Source organism: Crocuta crocuta, unplaced genomic scaffold (genome assembly GCF_008692635.1).
Source record: "Crocuta crocuta isolate KB4526 unplaced genomic scaffold, BGI_CrCroc_1.0 scaffold125, whole genome shotgun sequence".
Taxonomy (NCBI): Eukaryota; Metazoa; Chordata; class Mammalia; order Carnivora; family Hyaenidae; genus Crocuta; species Crocuta crocuta.
The window spans coordinates 7,456,725-7,471,184 of NW_027531143.1; the positions used below are offsets into that span (position 1 = coordinate 7,456,725).

At 42.7% G+C, this 14,460-nt stretch overlaps 1 protein-coding gene across 1 annotated transcript in view; it reads right to left on the reverse strand.

Moving 5' to 3' along the window:
- Window positions 1-430: 430 nt before the first annotated feature.
- Window positions 431-14,460, reverse strand: part of LOC144237422 (uricase) — a 30,406-nt gene continuing 16,376 nt past the window's right edge. The window contains exons 5-8 of the mRNA XM_077771128.1: window positions 6,948-7,134; window positions 5,252-5,375; window positions 2,793-2,876; window positions 431-622 (exon numbers count right to left, since the gene is read on the reverse strand). Coding sequence (XP_077627254.1) covers window positions 548-622; window positions 2,793-2,876; window positions 5,252-5,375; window positions 6,948-7,134 — 470 coding nt within the window. The 3' untranslated portion in view covers window positions 431-547. The remainder of the gene's footprint in view (window positions 623-2,792; window positions 2,877-5,251; window positions 5,376-6,947; window positions 7,135-14,460) is intronic.

Here is a 14,460-nt window from a genome sequence, read left to right on the forward strand (position 1 = left end):
TTTTAGCGTATAAATAAATTCACAGTGATACATATGCTAGAACATTCTTAGAAATCCAAATATTCAGTCTAATTGAAGTCACAATGGTGATATTTTTCAAAAGATGATTTTGTCGTTATATTTGCTGCATTGCCTATAAGCAGGATTTGCATCAGTAGGATGAAAACAATGCTTATTCTTGAACTTGTGCACAAAGTAGTTGATACGACACATCCATTCATTCATGATTATTTTCTTAGTGAATTGATTCTAAAGCCTCTCTGAGATAGGAAGGCAGAAGACAACTAAAAAGAAATTTATTGATTTATGACTGTTCTAATACTGCATAGCATTTGTAAAGTAAACTGTATCCATAAAGGATGTTATAATTCCTAATCACAGAACACCTTGCTGAGCTAGGAGTAGAAGAATTCTTTCATACAGGAGGAAAATTAACACTATAAATCAACATACTAGTTTGAAATTTTGCATGCTATGATTTCCAGCATCACAAGAGGCTGAAGGAACTCCTCCATTGAGAGTAGGTCCGGTGGTGGTGGCTACCTTTTCACAGCTTTGAAGCCAGCTTCCTCTTGACCGTACCAGTAATTCTGCCGTACGGATTGTCTAACGGTAGCAAGACCTGTAGAAAAACCACATGGCAACTTCAGAGGCATTAAAATAGACCTCTCCTTTTTTTGATGAGTTGATATTAAGTCAAAAACAAAAACAAAAACTCGCTAAACAGGAAAATGTATTATGTCCTACAGTCAAGTTATTTCAAGCATGCGAATGCCTTATTTTTCTGGCAATAGTTGAAGGACAAGTTGATTGTCCAGAAAATTAAAAAGTTTTTGAAAGATTTGAATCATTGGGATATACGTGTTTCTCAAATGCATTACATATCTCTGGTGTTTAAACAGAATGTGGTGACCACAATTTGGCCTTTGCTTGGGGATTCACTTTGAATACCTATCAATGTCCAATGTTGTCACACCACGCCCTCAGGAACATCCAAGTTCCTCAGGGCAGGTAGCCCAATGCTAAATGGCTCCAGACAGCTGTGGATTTACCATTATTCTCTCTTGCTGCCCTGTGATTTGTCACTTCTCCACTTTTGTCAGTGTGTCCTGACTCCCTACTTCTCATGTGTTGCCTTTACTTTGTACACGCCTGCTGGCTGAGGGCCTGAGAGCAGCTCCCACTATCCAACCCCAGAGCGCAGACACAGAGTCAGGACAACTCGTTCAGCCTCCGAGGTGCCTTCATGCGGAGCCCTGGCCCAAAGGACTGGGCCTTCCTGTACCGGGGCCCCCACACAGGCTTCAGGTGGGAGGCGAGGAAGCTGCAAGTGTGACTTCTTGGAAATAGAGACACACCTGGCAAGCCCTGCGACATGTCCTTGAGCTGGGATGAGGGCAGGTCACAGGTGTCTGGGGACCCTGAGGAGACCTCGTTTCTCTGCTGGGCTCTTCGGCTAAGCACTGCTGCAGTCATGATCCTTGACCCTTTTCTGTTTGGAGCTCATTTGTTATACTTTTGGTCGACATGACCAAGATTACTGTCAGGTCCCTCTCTTGCCCGTTAAAAGGTAATTATTTTAAAGGGCTTTAATTCTAATTAATGGTATTCTGGTAATCGACATCCTTTCCTTCCAGTGACGTAAATGATGCTGCCTCCCAGTTCAGTCGAATGAATGGTACCTGAGATCAACATTGCTCTCGTCTACGATTCAGGGTTCTCTAGCCGCTATCACAGGCACCTAAGCCTGACCTTTGTTTCCCAGTGCTGTTCCCCAGCCTCTGCCTGCAGCTGTGGTAGCATAGCCCCATGGAGCCCATTAACATGATTTGCAGAACAGAAACAAGAATAGAGAAATCCTGCCATTCTGAAAATGGCTTAAGAGGGGAAGGCCAGTTCCAATCTCCCAGGACCTACTACTTCAGGCTAACTAGTAAGACACACTTGGTTTAAACTTCTGCCATGGCTTAAAACAAGTCAGGGTAAGTGTTTTTCCAAAACAATGTTTGCTTTCAAAAAGTGCACTTTCTAATATCTCTCTTTCTCTCTGTTTTTGTTTGTTTGTTTGTTTCTTTTTTCTTTCTTTCTCTTCTCATGTTTATTTATTTATTTTTGAGAGAGAGAGAGCGAGAGAGAGAGCAAGCACATGCAAATGAGGTAGGGGCAGAGAGAAAATCCCAAGCAGGCTCCTTACCATCAGTGCAGAGCTTCACAAACCATGAGATCATGAACTAAGCCAAAATCAAGGGTAGATGCTTAACGACTGAGCCACCCAGGCAACCCCCTCATCCAGCTTTCTACAATTACAGTTGGAAACACAAATAGTCTTTCTTTTTTTCTGTTTACATTTTCTACTTACATTGACTACTTACATTGACTACTTAATCAAAAGTTAAAGATGATGAAAGAAAAAGAAAATAGAATCTGTTTTTTTCTTCTTATTGCCTCATGATGGAAGAATAATGAAGCTGTGACCCTGTGTGGCACTTTTAGGAGAAGTACATGTCTGAGCTGTCTACTCTGGCACACTCTGTTCTTTCTTTGTCTTTTAATCTCTGTAGCTTCCAACCCGCTTCCATAATCATTCACCCACTTCTAGGGCACTCCAGCCTCAGGTACTGAAAGGCCCAGGATCTAAGAGGACTCTAATCAGTGGCAGCTATAAATATTCCACAAGCAACAGCTGTTGAGAGTTTTGGTTTGTGATATTACCATCCCAACTTTATAAAAACGGGTAAGGGTGTAGGGGTGGGAGGGTAGATGTTCTTTAAATATTTTTAAAGTTCTCTTACCTCTTCCTTGTTGATCAGTCCCATTTTGGTCATGTCTATATTAAAGTAGTGAATGTTTGGCAGGCTGATTTCCATATCTTCTATCTGGAATCCAAAGTAATATGGATCACATTGGGCAACTGTGAATCTCTCTCTCTGTCACTCCTCCCCAGCAACCCAATTGCCCGTTAGTCCATCACTCAAGTTCCACCTCTGTCTCTGAGACACCTTCTAATATTCCTCTACGGCTTGCACAGCTGTCTCTTGCTAGTCCCATTACGAGATGGTGGACGCATTCCTTTTCCTCCAAGTACAAAATCTGTTCTCAAAAAAGTAAGAGTTCCTTGGGTCAGAAAACAGTGAGAACTTCGGTATCCAACTGGCCTCCTGGTGCTGGCCAGTCGACCTCCTAAATTCTTCCTCAGTCCGTTTCCTCCTCTCTAGGCCTATCCTGAACACTTACAGGCCCTGGAATAAGAGTACAATTGGAGGTGGGGGAAAGGGAGAGAGGCAAACCATGAGAGACTCTTGAATGCTGACAAAAACTGAGGACTAATGGATGTGGGGGGGAGGGGGGATGGGCATGGAGGAGGGCACTTGTGGGGATGAGCACTGGGTGTTATGTGGAAACTAATTTGACAAACTGTTTGTAAAAAAAATAATTAAAAAAATTTAAAAATAAATAAATAAATAAATAAAAGAGTACAATTGGAGGCCCATATGCCAGGTGTTTAAAGTTACGAATCAGGGAACAACATTTTTTTTTTTTTTGCAGGGGAGGAGCAGGGAGAGAGAGGGAGACAATCCCAAGAGGGCTCTAAAGTGCAGAGCCCTCTCTGTGGGGCTCAAACTCATGAACCATGAGATCATGACCTGAGCCAACACCAGGAATCAGGCATTTAACCGACTGAGCCACCCAAGTGCCCCCAAGCAAAAAACTTTTAAGTGAAATATGTTCTATCCTTCTTACTTCACAAATATACCTTCATAACAACCTGGAAAGCCAGAATCTAGTTGAAATTTCTCTGACTGCTCGCAATGCCATTTCAGGATGTGGCAGCGTAGAAAGAGCCAGCCCCCAGCCCCTGGACCATCCCTTATTCTCTCTTGGCCTCACGAGGACACCCTAGCTTGCATGTCAATTCTCATCCCTGCTTCCTGCAAACATCTGCCTCTTTGCCCACTCTCAGGCCCAAGGGCATATACACTCATGGCATGATCTGCCTCCAGAGGGTGGATCTGGGAAAGAGGTTTGCACAGGTTCTAAAAGTGGTCTCGGGGTTATTTGGGCAGTTAATTCTGGGTGGCAGGTATCCAGAGAAACTAGAAAGGGATGTGTGCACCCCTGAAGGATTTGTTGCCTCGGTCCCACTGACTCTTCACCCAGTGGAGAAAGGATAGCCAGAGAACAGCCAGGAAAGTACCGGGTCATGGCAGGATCCCTCTTGCCCATGTCTAAAGACTGGTACTCTTTTTCTCTACCCGTCATGGCCTTACTTAGTTCAGACCCTCTTTGCCAGATTTCTGCCTCCCAACAGCCTCCCTACAGGTCTCCTCGTCTATGGTTTGCTGTCCTTTTAATTTGTCACTCTTCTTTTAGAGTGATCTTTCTAGGGTGCAAATCCAGTAGGGCTACACCTTAGTTAAACCCCTCCGTGGCTCCTAAGAGCTTTGAAAATAAAGAACAGACTATAAACAAGCCCATGAAGATCCTCCTGGTCTGATTTCTGCCTCAACCCTAGGCACATGGAGACATTCACTCCTGACACTTCACATATGGCAGAACCTCAATGATGAATGATGATTCCATGCTCCTCCTGCCTTATATCTACCATACGCACTCTGTCTTGGGTGTGAACGCAGATAACCCCTACTTGTCCCTTAAGACTCAACTCCAGAAAGCCTGGCTGGCCCAGTCTTCCATACCTGAGTTAGGTGCCTTTCTCTGTATTTCCATAATGCTTTATGCTCTACCATATCATCAGTTTACTTATTTTCTTCTTTTACTGAATGATGAACTCCTTGAGGGCAGGCACACTGTCTAGTTTATCTTTGTATTCTTTGTGCGCTGACAGATATGTAATACCATTCAATAACATCAGATGGATGGATGGATGGAATCTGTCTGCATCTATCCTTCCTTCACTGGCTACCCTGAAACATAGACTTTTGCTCAAATTATCCCTCCTTCAGGGTATTTGAGCGTCCTGATATGAGGCTTAAATTGCAGCAGGTTGTAAAGACCCAAAGAATTTTCAACAAACTAAAGAACTACAGCAGTGGCCTATGTTTTCAGGTTGGACAGATTTTTCCATTTTTTGCTCTCTTCTCACTTGCTATAACAAGCTTTTGAACAACAACAGATGTCATTTTTCATGTGTCTTCCACTGTCTTATTTTAACTCTCAACTCTTCTGTCAGAGCTGACAGGAGCCATAACAAGTTCTCTCAGTCTTGAGAATGGCAAGTGACCAAACATACCTCAGGAATCTGGCTCAAAGTGTGCACCTGGATGTCATAGAGGGTCTTCTGGACAGAGGGCGAGTACTCGCCTTTGTCATAGGGTCCAGCAAATCTCGCCAGGACAATATCCCGAACAGTGTCCCTAAAATACAGAAAAGACAGCTCAGGACTCATAGGGTGGTCTTTTAGGAGTACAATATAAAGCTAAGAAGCAGTAACCTTCTCTTCCTGCAGTAAACAATTTTATTGCTGGTTTTAGAAGAGATTAATATCTTGTAATGGCCCCCACCAAAAACACCTCACTTCCCATTTCTTTACCCATACGCATGTGCGCATACACACACACACACACACACACACACGCCCTATTCAACAAAGGTATCTTTATCATCTGCAGCTAGGGCCCACTGGGCATTCCAGGGTAAATCTCCATCACGTTTGAAGAACTTATGAAGAGGACTTCCGAGTACTCCGACCCCCTTACTGTTCAGCCTGACCAGTTCCTTGAATTGTTACCTTTTTAGGGGTTTTGTTCTGTGCCATGCTCTGTGCTAAGGATTTTATGTGATTACTTCATCGAATTCTCTTGATATTCCTGAGGCAGGTACTATTATTATCCACACTTTAGACACGTGGAATCTTAAAAGTTATGTGATCCACACTAAGCTCCTCTCCTTAGTGGGTGGTCCAGCTTAGGCCCTGACTCTGTCGTGCTCAATTTTGTGCTCTTTCCAACAGAAATATATCAGTCTTCTGCCAATGGGGAACACTTGGGGAAAAGAAGATTCAGGTGAAGTTCTCTGAAAGCAGTTTCAGACCCATCACATAATAAAAGGAGTAGAGCAAAACTATCCCAGTGGGAGGAAGCTACCAGGGGGCAGATTCCTGCTCATCAGGAAGTAGATTCTAGCAATGAGACCTTCAGCAGAGGACTGAGATGCTTGGTCAAATGCAACCTCAGAGTCCGGAGACCTAATTCCTGCTTGCCAAGGATATTATAAGGATAATCATACCTTTATGTTGTTAACACATTTATCTTTTATAAACTGCTTCTGTAAATATCATCTCATTTTGAGTTTAGCCTAGAGTGACTAACTGTCCCAGTTTGCCTACCAACCAAAGGGTTTCTCAGGACATGGGACTTTTCAGTGTTAAAACCAGGAAAGTCCTTGGCAAACTGGGATGAGTTGGTCACCCTCGTTTAGCCCTCTCTGTATCTACCATGAGGTAGTAACGTCAAATATTATCCTCACTTGATATGGTGGTTCTTAAAGCGTGGCTCCTGGTCGAGCAGCAGCAGCAGCAGCAGCTGGGAGTTTACTAGAGGTGCAAGTTCTCAGGCCCCACCCCAGGTCTACAGAATCAGAACCTCTGGAGGTGCGCCCAGTAATCTGCCTTCTACTAAGCCCTCCAGGTGATTCTGATACACAGTAATGTTTGAGAACTACTGATATAATCAGTTAAAAAACAAATGGTCAGGGAAATTAGGTGGTCCATTCAAGGTCATTTTAGCTAACAGCATCTAAGATTTCAACGCAGGTTTACTAATGCAAATCAGACCATTGTCTTTCTGTTATCCAAAGAAGGGACTTTGAACAGTGAGGAGGATGAATTGCTTGGCTTCTATGTTTCCTGTTAAGATCCAAGACTCTATGACCTTGGGGCCCCTGGGAAGAGGGCAGAGGCAGCACCAGGCCTTAGCACACACTCATACCAGGTAGTGTCAAAGTCCACGTCTCTGCACTGGTGATAGCGCCACTTGCAGTACACTTGGGTGGCAAAACACCGGTCCTTCACCTCAGGGAGGGTGGTGAACTGGTCCTTGATGAATCCTTCAAATCCAGACTGGGTCGTTTTCAAGACCTTGAGGTCTTTGATTCCAGAATGAATGACTGGAGGTCCTGTTTTAAGTAAACAGGTAAGAGGGGAAGAGGTCATATATAAAACAATGCCTTCTTATTGACAGCTAGCTCTGAGAATCCTGGTCATTAAAACATGGTGCACTGTTGAACAAAGAACTACCTCGCTATCCATATTTTCTGTCTCTCTGTCTCCTCTGGCATTATGAGGATGTTGTGCCTTTCTCTCTATCCAGATTCCATGACTCCCTGCCTTTCTCTTGCCCTAGGAGAACTGAAAGTCAAAGACTAAACCTCCATGTTGTATTGAAACCCACAGAAATGAATACCTTCCTCTCAGCTACAGGTACAAATGGTCTCTATGCCAAATACATTCCCCTTGTTGGGCTCCACTGTCACTCAACATATAATCATGCTGAAATGAGTGACTAAGCTCCTCCAGAGCAGTCCTTCGGTTTGCTACTCTGACTCCCTTTACAGGATGGGAGAGGGTTAGTCCTCGTGTTGATCGTCTACACTGGCTGATGGCTCCAATTATCATCAGATCCTCAGTTCTCTTGTGGTTATGAGCTCACTGAAACCAGACAACTTCATGAATGAGTAGCATTGTGGACCTGGCTCAGCTTAAATAGAGACTGGGATGATGAGGCAGTGACCCACCCGGAGGGCATAGATCTTCCTAGGTGAATATCCATAAAGGCTTTGGGTTTTTGGCTGAAGGAGAAGGGACAAAGTTGGTTCATGGGCACCTGGAGGAGAGAAGGCAGAGTTGATCAAAATGGAAGGAATGATAGTTCTCCTGCAGTCCTTGACATCACCTCGTATGGCAAATGGGGAAGGTGGAGGGGTGATAGGCATAGTCTAAAGAAGATATTTACTTGTCTGCCAGGCAGTTCTAGCTCAGGGCCCAGGTGACAGGTAGCGGACAGAGTTAGTGAGGAGAAGATTCTCTTTTTCTATGTGGAACACACTCTGGCAGTTTGGTGAAGCCTGAATAGAACATGACACCAGGTGTCCTACTGGGAAGACCCAGGGTACAGTGCTCTGTAAGAGAGCATCATTCTTCCCCAGAGCAGGGACAAGCAGCACAGCCAATGCTGAGCAGAGCCAGTGAAGCAGTATAATTCCCAATGGGTGCAAACTTCTCCCTGAACACCTGTGAGACAGACTTCCAGACTGTCAGGAAGTGGGAGAATTTGGCTGGGGAGATCCAGCAGTTTGGTAATGAGAGAACTCTAAGGCCAGGAAAATTCAGGAATTAACATCATCAGCCTTATTTATATGTGCGGGCTGGTGAGGCTGGAGGTTCAAGCAGTGCTTGGGTACAAACCACCAGTAGCATAGTGCCATGACAGGATGACTAAGGTCATCTCTTTACAGTCTTGAAGTTAGTCCTGATTAACGTCTATCCTTCTTGGCCTGGTTAGTATATAACTCAAGGGCCAGAAGCATCAGGCATCTATGTTGCACATGGTCCTAGTTGAAGAACAAGAATATAACTCATGATCCTCCACTAAAATCCAGGGAAGCTCTTAATAATCCAATAGTTTACATCATCTGTGTGGTTTCAATTGCTGTGGTTAACTCAGGAGCTGTGGCGTTTTACAAGTAGGTAAATAATGACCATATTTTGATATTTTCCCAGCCACAGGTGTACATCTACCAAAGAGAGCAATGGCCAGTGATTAGTAGTAGATCTGCTGATTAAATAAGGTATTCTGATCGGAGTGTTCCAGGATAGTGTGTTAAATGAAATGATATTTAACATTCGGAAGTCCTCTTTGGAAACTATATCTGAAGAAGGATCAAGAGAAAGACACCAGCAATGCCTAATGCTTTAAGTTGCCTAGGTTTATTGGATTCTGGATGTCTGATGACATGATTCTGCAAAATCAGCATTTCTAAATGCTGTATAGAGCTGATCCAAGTGAGACTAAGCTTAAAATACAAGAGAATTGCAGAAGCAATCAATAAGTATCTACTGAATGAATGAGTGAATGCATCAACGAGATTGTTTCAGGTCAGAGAATACATATTTCACAGATTAGTCTCTTTTTCTTTTAGACAGTTCTCTTCCATCAATCCTTGCCATTTCCCTTCCTGATCATTTCCCACCCAAATATAATACACAGCATGGCAGAGGAAGGGGAGGACATCAACATTAGCCGAAAACATCCTGATGATCAGCATGCATTTAGTTGCTGCCTTTTTCAGTCTTTGTCTTACTTAATCCTCAAATTCTATTAACTATTTCTTAATGTTTGTTTATTTATTTTGACAGAGGGGTGAGGGGCAGAGAGAGAGGAATCCCAAGCAGTCTCTGCGGGGCTCGTGAGATCATGACCTGAGCCAAAATCGAGAGGTGGCTGCTTAACCAACTGAGTAACCAGGTGCCCCTCTATTAAGTATTCTTATACAGGAGACTTTCAGCCATTTGCCCATAGTCACATGGCCAGAAACTGGCAGGAGTGGAATTTGAACTCAGCACTTCATTATTTCCTCCTTTTTGGATCCCTCCCCATTCCCATGATGTTTTCTCCTTCATTTAACTCTCTCTCCCCATTTCTTTACAATATGAGGCCTTTCTAGGAGGCAAGAAGGTTGCTGTCTCCTCTTCCACAGTATTTTATGAGAGCTTCAGACAGAGCCCCCAACATGAAAAATACCATCTCCATTCATCTGAAATGGCAACTGAAGCATCACTTTTAAAAATGGCCCCTATGTGTCTTAAAAACTTTTTATTCCTTAAAAGTTTCCTGTTGAAGTACAAAGACTCCATAAAGAATTGACTTCTTAAGCCTTTATCAACTAATACAATTTTCTTCCAATAGTAATCCCTTCTAGAAAAAATATCCTATAAAAATGAAATAATGGGTTTGCAATATGGAATGGCATTAGAACAAGTAGTATTCCTTGGAGGGGGAATAAAGAGAAAGTGAATAAGAACCAAAGGCAAATTTTACCTATTTCATGTTCTCTTATATAGCACTATATTACCATCAGCATCCAAGTAAGCCAATAAAACTTTGGTTCCTCCAATGGTCTTAACCATGAAAGGATTTCTGGATGCAGTGTTGCACAGTGGCAGAGACCGCAGCCTTGGAACTCAAGATTTCCTGAATTCAGATCTCAGTGTTCTCAGGGCCTCTCCCCCCATATTTTATGAGCATTATTTCCCACAGAACATTACTCAGCCCCTCTTTACCTTGAGTTTCTTATCTTGCAAATGGAGATGATCACCATATCTATTTCCCCCAATTGATAGACGTCTGAGATAATATCCATAAAGGACTTAGTAGAATGGTTGCCCCTCCCCCCCCAGAAAATGCTTTATCAAAGTTATTATCATAATGTTGTGATAATTGACTTTTTCATATCAATGTGAACTACCTGTGAACATTTCTCATGTTTCACAAAGGCTCGTTGGGTTCTGCAAACTATTTCTGACCTGCTGTCTGTATCCACCTCCAGTTCTGGAATGAGATTTATTGATCTCTGGGGAGTGTCAGTTCTGCTAGGCAACTTTTTAAATGGTCTATTTTCTTGCTAGCATCTGAACATGAAGAAAGAAGTGGAATTTTTAAATGTGTTTTGGCCTCTGTTTCACATAGAAGAAAATATTTTATGCTCCCGAAGACAATTAACTATTGCCACAGTTTTGGCAGAACACAAACCATCTACTCTGGTGTGCTCATCATTCTATGAAAAACAACAACAACAACAACAAAACCCTTATTCTCTTTTAATATGAATTTTTTTCCCACTGGCACACATTAGACACTCTGGATGAAATCAAAGAGCTTATTTTATCTTCCCCGTTGGCGGTGTCCCAGCTTTCTGAACACTGGTACGAACCTGAGCCTTTCAGATTCATGGACCCATCGACTAAAAATATGGTGCCTCGTGCACTCTAAAAACAACTTCAATTCAGACTGGCAGAATTATTTCAACCAAAAGGACTGTCCTTTTCTAGGTTACTTATCATAAAATCACTTAATCAGCTTTTTTTTTTTTTGCCTTTATGCCATGGTTATAGAGTAATACAAAAGGAAGATTTTCACATTTTACTTTGCTAGAACATAATCTTTGCTAGCTTTTAGTGTCCTCCTACACACTTAACAGATTGTGGTTTATCTCTCAGAGAAGCATACATCCTACCCTTTAGCTCTCTAAGGGAAAGAAACTCACTGTGAATTAATAGAAAATAAGCCCAATTCCTTACCTACGCATCAGGTGTCACAAAGCACAAAGCTTTATTGAGCCAAGAAAAAAAAAATCCTGTCATGAAGAGGATAATTGCTTCCATGTTTAACACCTCCAAAAAGGACACAAATAGCTAAAAGGAGGATATTTTAAAACTATATTAAATCATTCTAGTAGAAAACCTCAAACTTGTAAAGTGCTAGAAAAAGTGAAAACTAAATATCATTTGCCTTTGGGAGTCCATTTCACTCATGTGGGGAGAGTGAAAGGTCCTTCCATGGCCTTCTGGATGGGGAAAGGTGGCATCAACCATGGGGGAGGAAGTTAACCGGGCATTTGTACAACAAGGTTGTGATTGAGGTGAGTTTAAGAGACTTGTGTTTACCAAAAACTCACCTTTTGGAGAAAGTGAAGAGTGCTTCAGTCTTGACATTGAAAAGGGCACACACAGGAGGACATTAAATAGGTCCTGGGTCTCCCCCTTCCTCCGTCTCACTTTTTCTACCTGCCCAGCTTGACACCTCTGAAATTACTCTCCTCCAACCTCAATTTCATCACTTTTTTTTCCCTTAAAACCACCTCCTATGCCCCACTGGTCTCCATGTCAATAGATTTTTTTTTTTTTTACTACTAGAAGACAGTATCTCTTGGTAGAGATGCGTTTTCCATCTACTGTCTCACTATTTAGCTTTGTTTGAGCTGAATTTTTATACTTAGTAGCAGATTGGAAGAAATTTGATTCTTTAAGAATTGTGGTTATAATTCAAATAATGCAGAGATTTGGGGGGCCCATTTAGTCCAAAGCAGTGACTCAACCATCCCAACGACTTCAAAACTCAGCTCTGCTTGTAGTTCAGGGAGACACATGAGAGAAAGAGCTTGGAAGATCCAGACCCCTTAGAACACCTGAACCAACAACCTGCATCACGTGGGCAGAGCCCAGCTCTTCTCTCAGAGTTTGGCAAGTCACAAACATAACTCTAGTCCTCATCTCTTTGGGTGAACAAATTTCTCTCTCCCTTCCAGATTCTCCCATGGAACTAACAGACTTTCAAACAGGCAAAAGTACACCTAATGATGTAGCTTTCCAAGATCCACTAAGAGAGAGTATAATGGGAGTTTTACAGCGATTCTCAGGGTCTAAAATAGTGCTTGAGATTCAGTAGGCTTTCATAAATGTTTGCTCAATTGGTAAGAAAGAATCCAGTCGTCAGTTACATATCCTGCTGGGAAAAGTCCTTGCTGGGAGCTCCATGGATAAATGTGTGATTAAGTACATGTGTTTAACAGGGCAGAATTCTTACCAGCTAACTAGCCCCTCATCAAAACCATTGCTTACAGGTTTGTAACAACAGTCTTTGCCATGCAAATTGGTGTGTGTGTGTGTGTGTGTGTGTGTGTGTGTGTGTGTGTGTGTGTGTGTACAATGATTATTTTTTTCAGTTAAGCCTATGCAAGGGTATTTCTTATGACAATGCCTGGACATTGACTTACCTCACAATATCTGCAGTTTTAGCTCTTGGATAATGAGCAAATTAAGGATTAAACTTTGCAACACTATGTTCATAGATCCTTACTCTCCAAAGAGGGATGAAGTACAAATGTCATCTTTATATATACAACACTGGAATATACACATACTCATATACATGTACACACATATACTGCATACACTTAAGGCAACAGATGCTTCTTCCTCTCCCTGATCTCGCCATCCTCACATGATATTAGAGAAACTCTGGACTTTAGATGAGTCAAGCTGGAGCTCCTGGGAACACAGCCACAATGACTACACTACCCTGTAGATTTGTGGCTCTCTGCAGAAAGAAAAAGCTTTGGTCTTATTATGGTGACTAGTTTTTCCATTCTTTAGCAAAAGGTAACTAAAATTCAGGCTGATGATAGCTCCTGGTAATTCGTGGAAAGAACAATGGCGTGAAGAGTGGCTTGTATTCTTCTTACGATCAGCAGAGCCCTAAACTCTGGGCCCTGCTAAAATATTCTTGTGGAAGGCACCAGTGATCCATTTACCTAACTGCACACTTACTGTTCCACTTTCTTGTAAAACAGACTTCTGAACCTTCCCATAGCAAAGACCGCTTGCCATTTACTAAATCTATTTCCTCTTCCTCCTAGGGACCTGGCTAGACTACATTTCCCAGCTTCCATTGCAGTTGGGCGTGGCTGTATGGTTAGGTTCCTTCCTGGAGAAGTGTGCTGCTCTAGTCTCAGGCCTGGTGTTATGTTGGAGGGGGGCGGGGGGCGTCTCCTCCTTTGTTCCTCCAAGCTCTTTTCCTCTCCTGGTTGTCTGGTAAGAGGATCTACTCTCGAGGTGACCCCAAAAAGTAAGGATAAAAATGTAAGGTTGCATCAACCTGGGTTCCTGAATAACTTCTGGGAGCAGAACATTACCCCAACACACACACACACACACACACACACACACACACGAAACTGGACGTTAACAAAAAGCAGTGAAGTTCTTGTACGGAGCCACTGGATAGGAGCCTGTGTGTTATGCATCCTGTTATCACAATAACTATCCCTGATTTCCTAATTTTTTTTTCTTTTGCCTCCACAACACCACTCTCTCCAGTCTTCCTTCTATCTCTCTGACCTTTCTTCTAACTTTTTAGACTGCCAAATCCATAAACTGGGGAATTTCCCTTGGGTCCTGTCACTTTCTTCTTCTTGCTTCACATGTTCTTCTAGAATGGCCCCTTCTTGCCCACAGGTTCATCTGCCATCAGTCTGTTGATGGTTTGCAAATCTATTTTTATCTCTTATTCCCCCCAAATCACCAGATTCCCCCTGAACACTTTCTAATCATACGTGTTCTCCTCAGCCAACTTCCCCAAGTCCTCGACTTGGGGACAACTTCCTTCTCTCTGAGCTCCATACCTACCCAACCACTCAGACCCATTCAGTACCCTTCAGAAATGCTTCATATGATGCCCTCCTCCACCTGTGCAGTCAGTCTCTCCATCTCTACTTCTCACTGCCTTAGATCTGACTCCATCATTTCTCCATCTCCACAACAAGTTTCTAAATGTCTCTCTACTGCTTATTTCTGCAGCCAGATCACCATAACCTTCGTCAGATTTACTGAACAGTACACACACACACACACACACACACACACACACACACTTGGGTCTCTCTTGC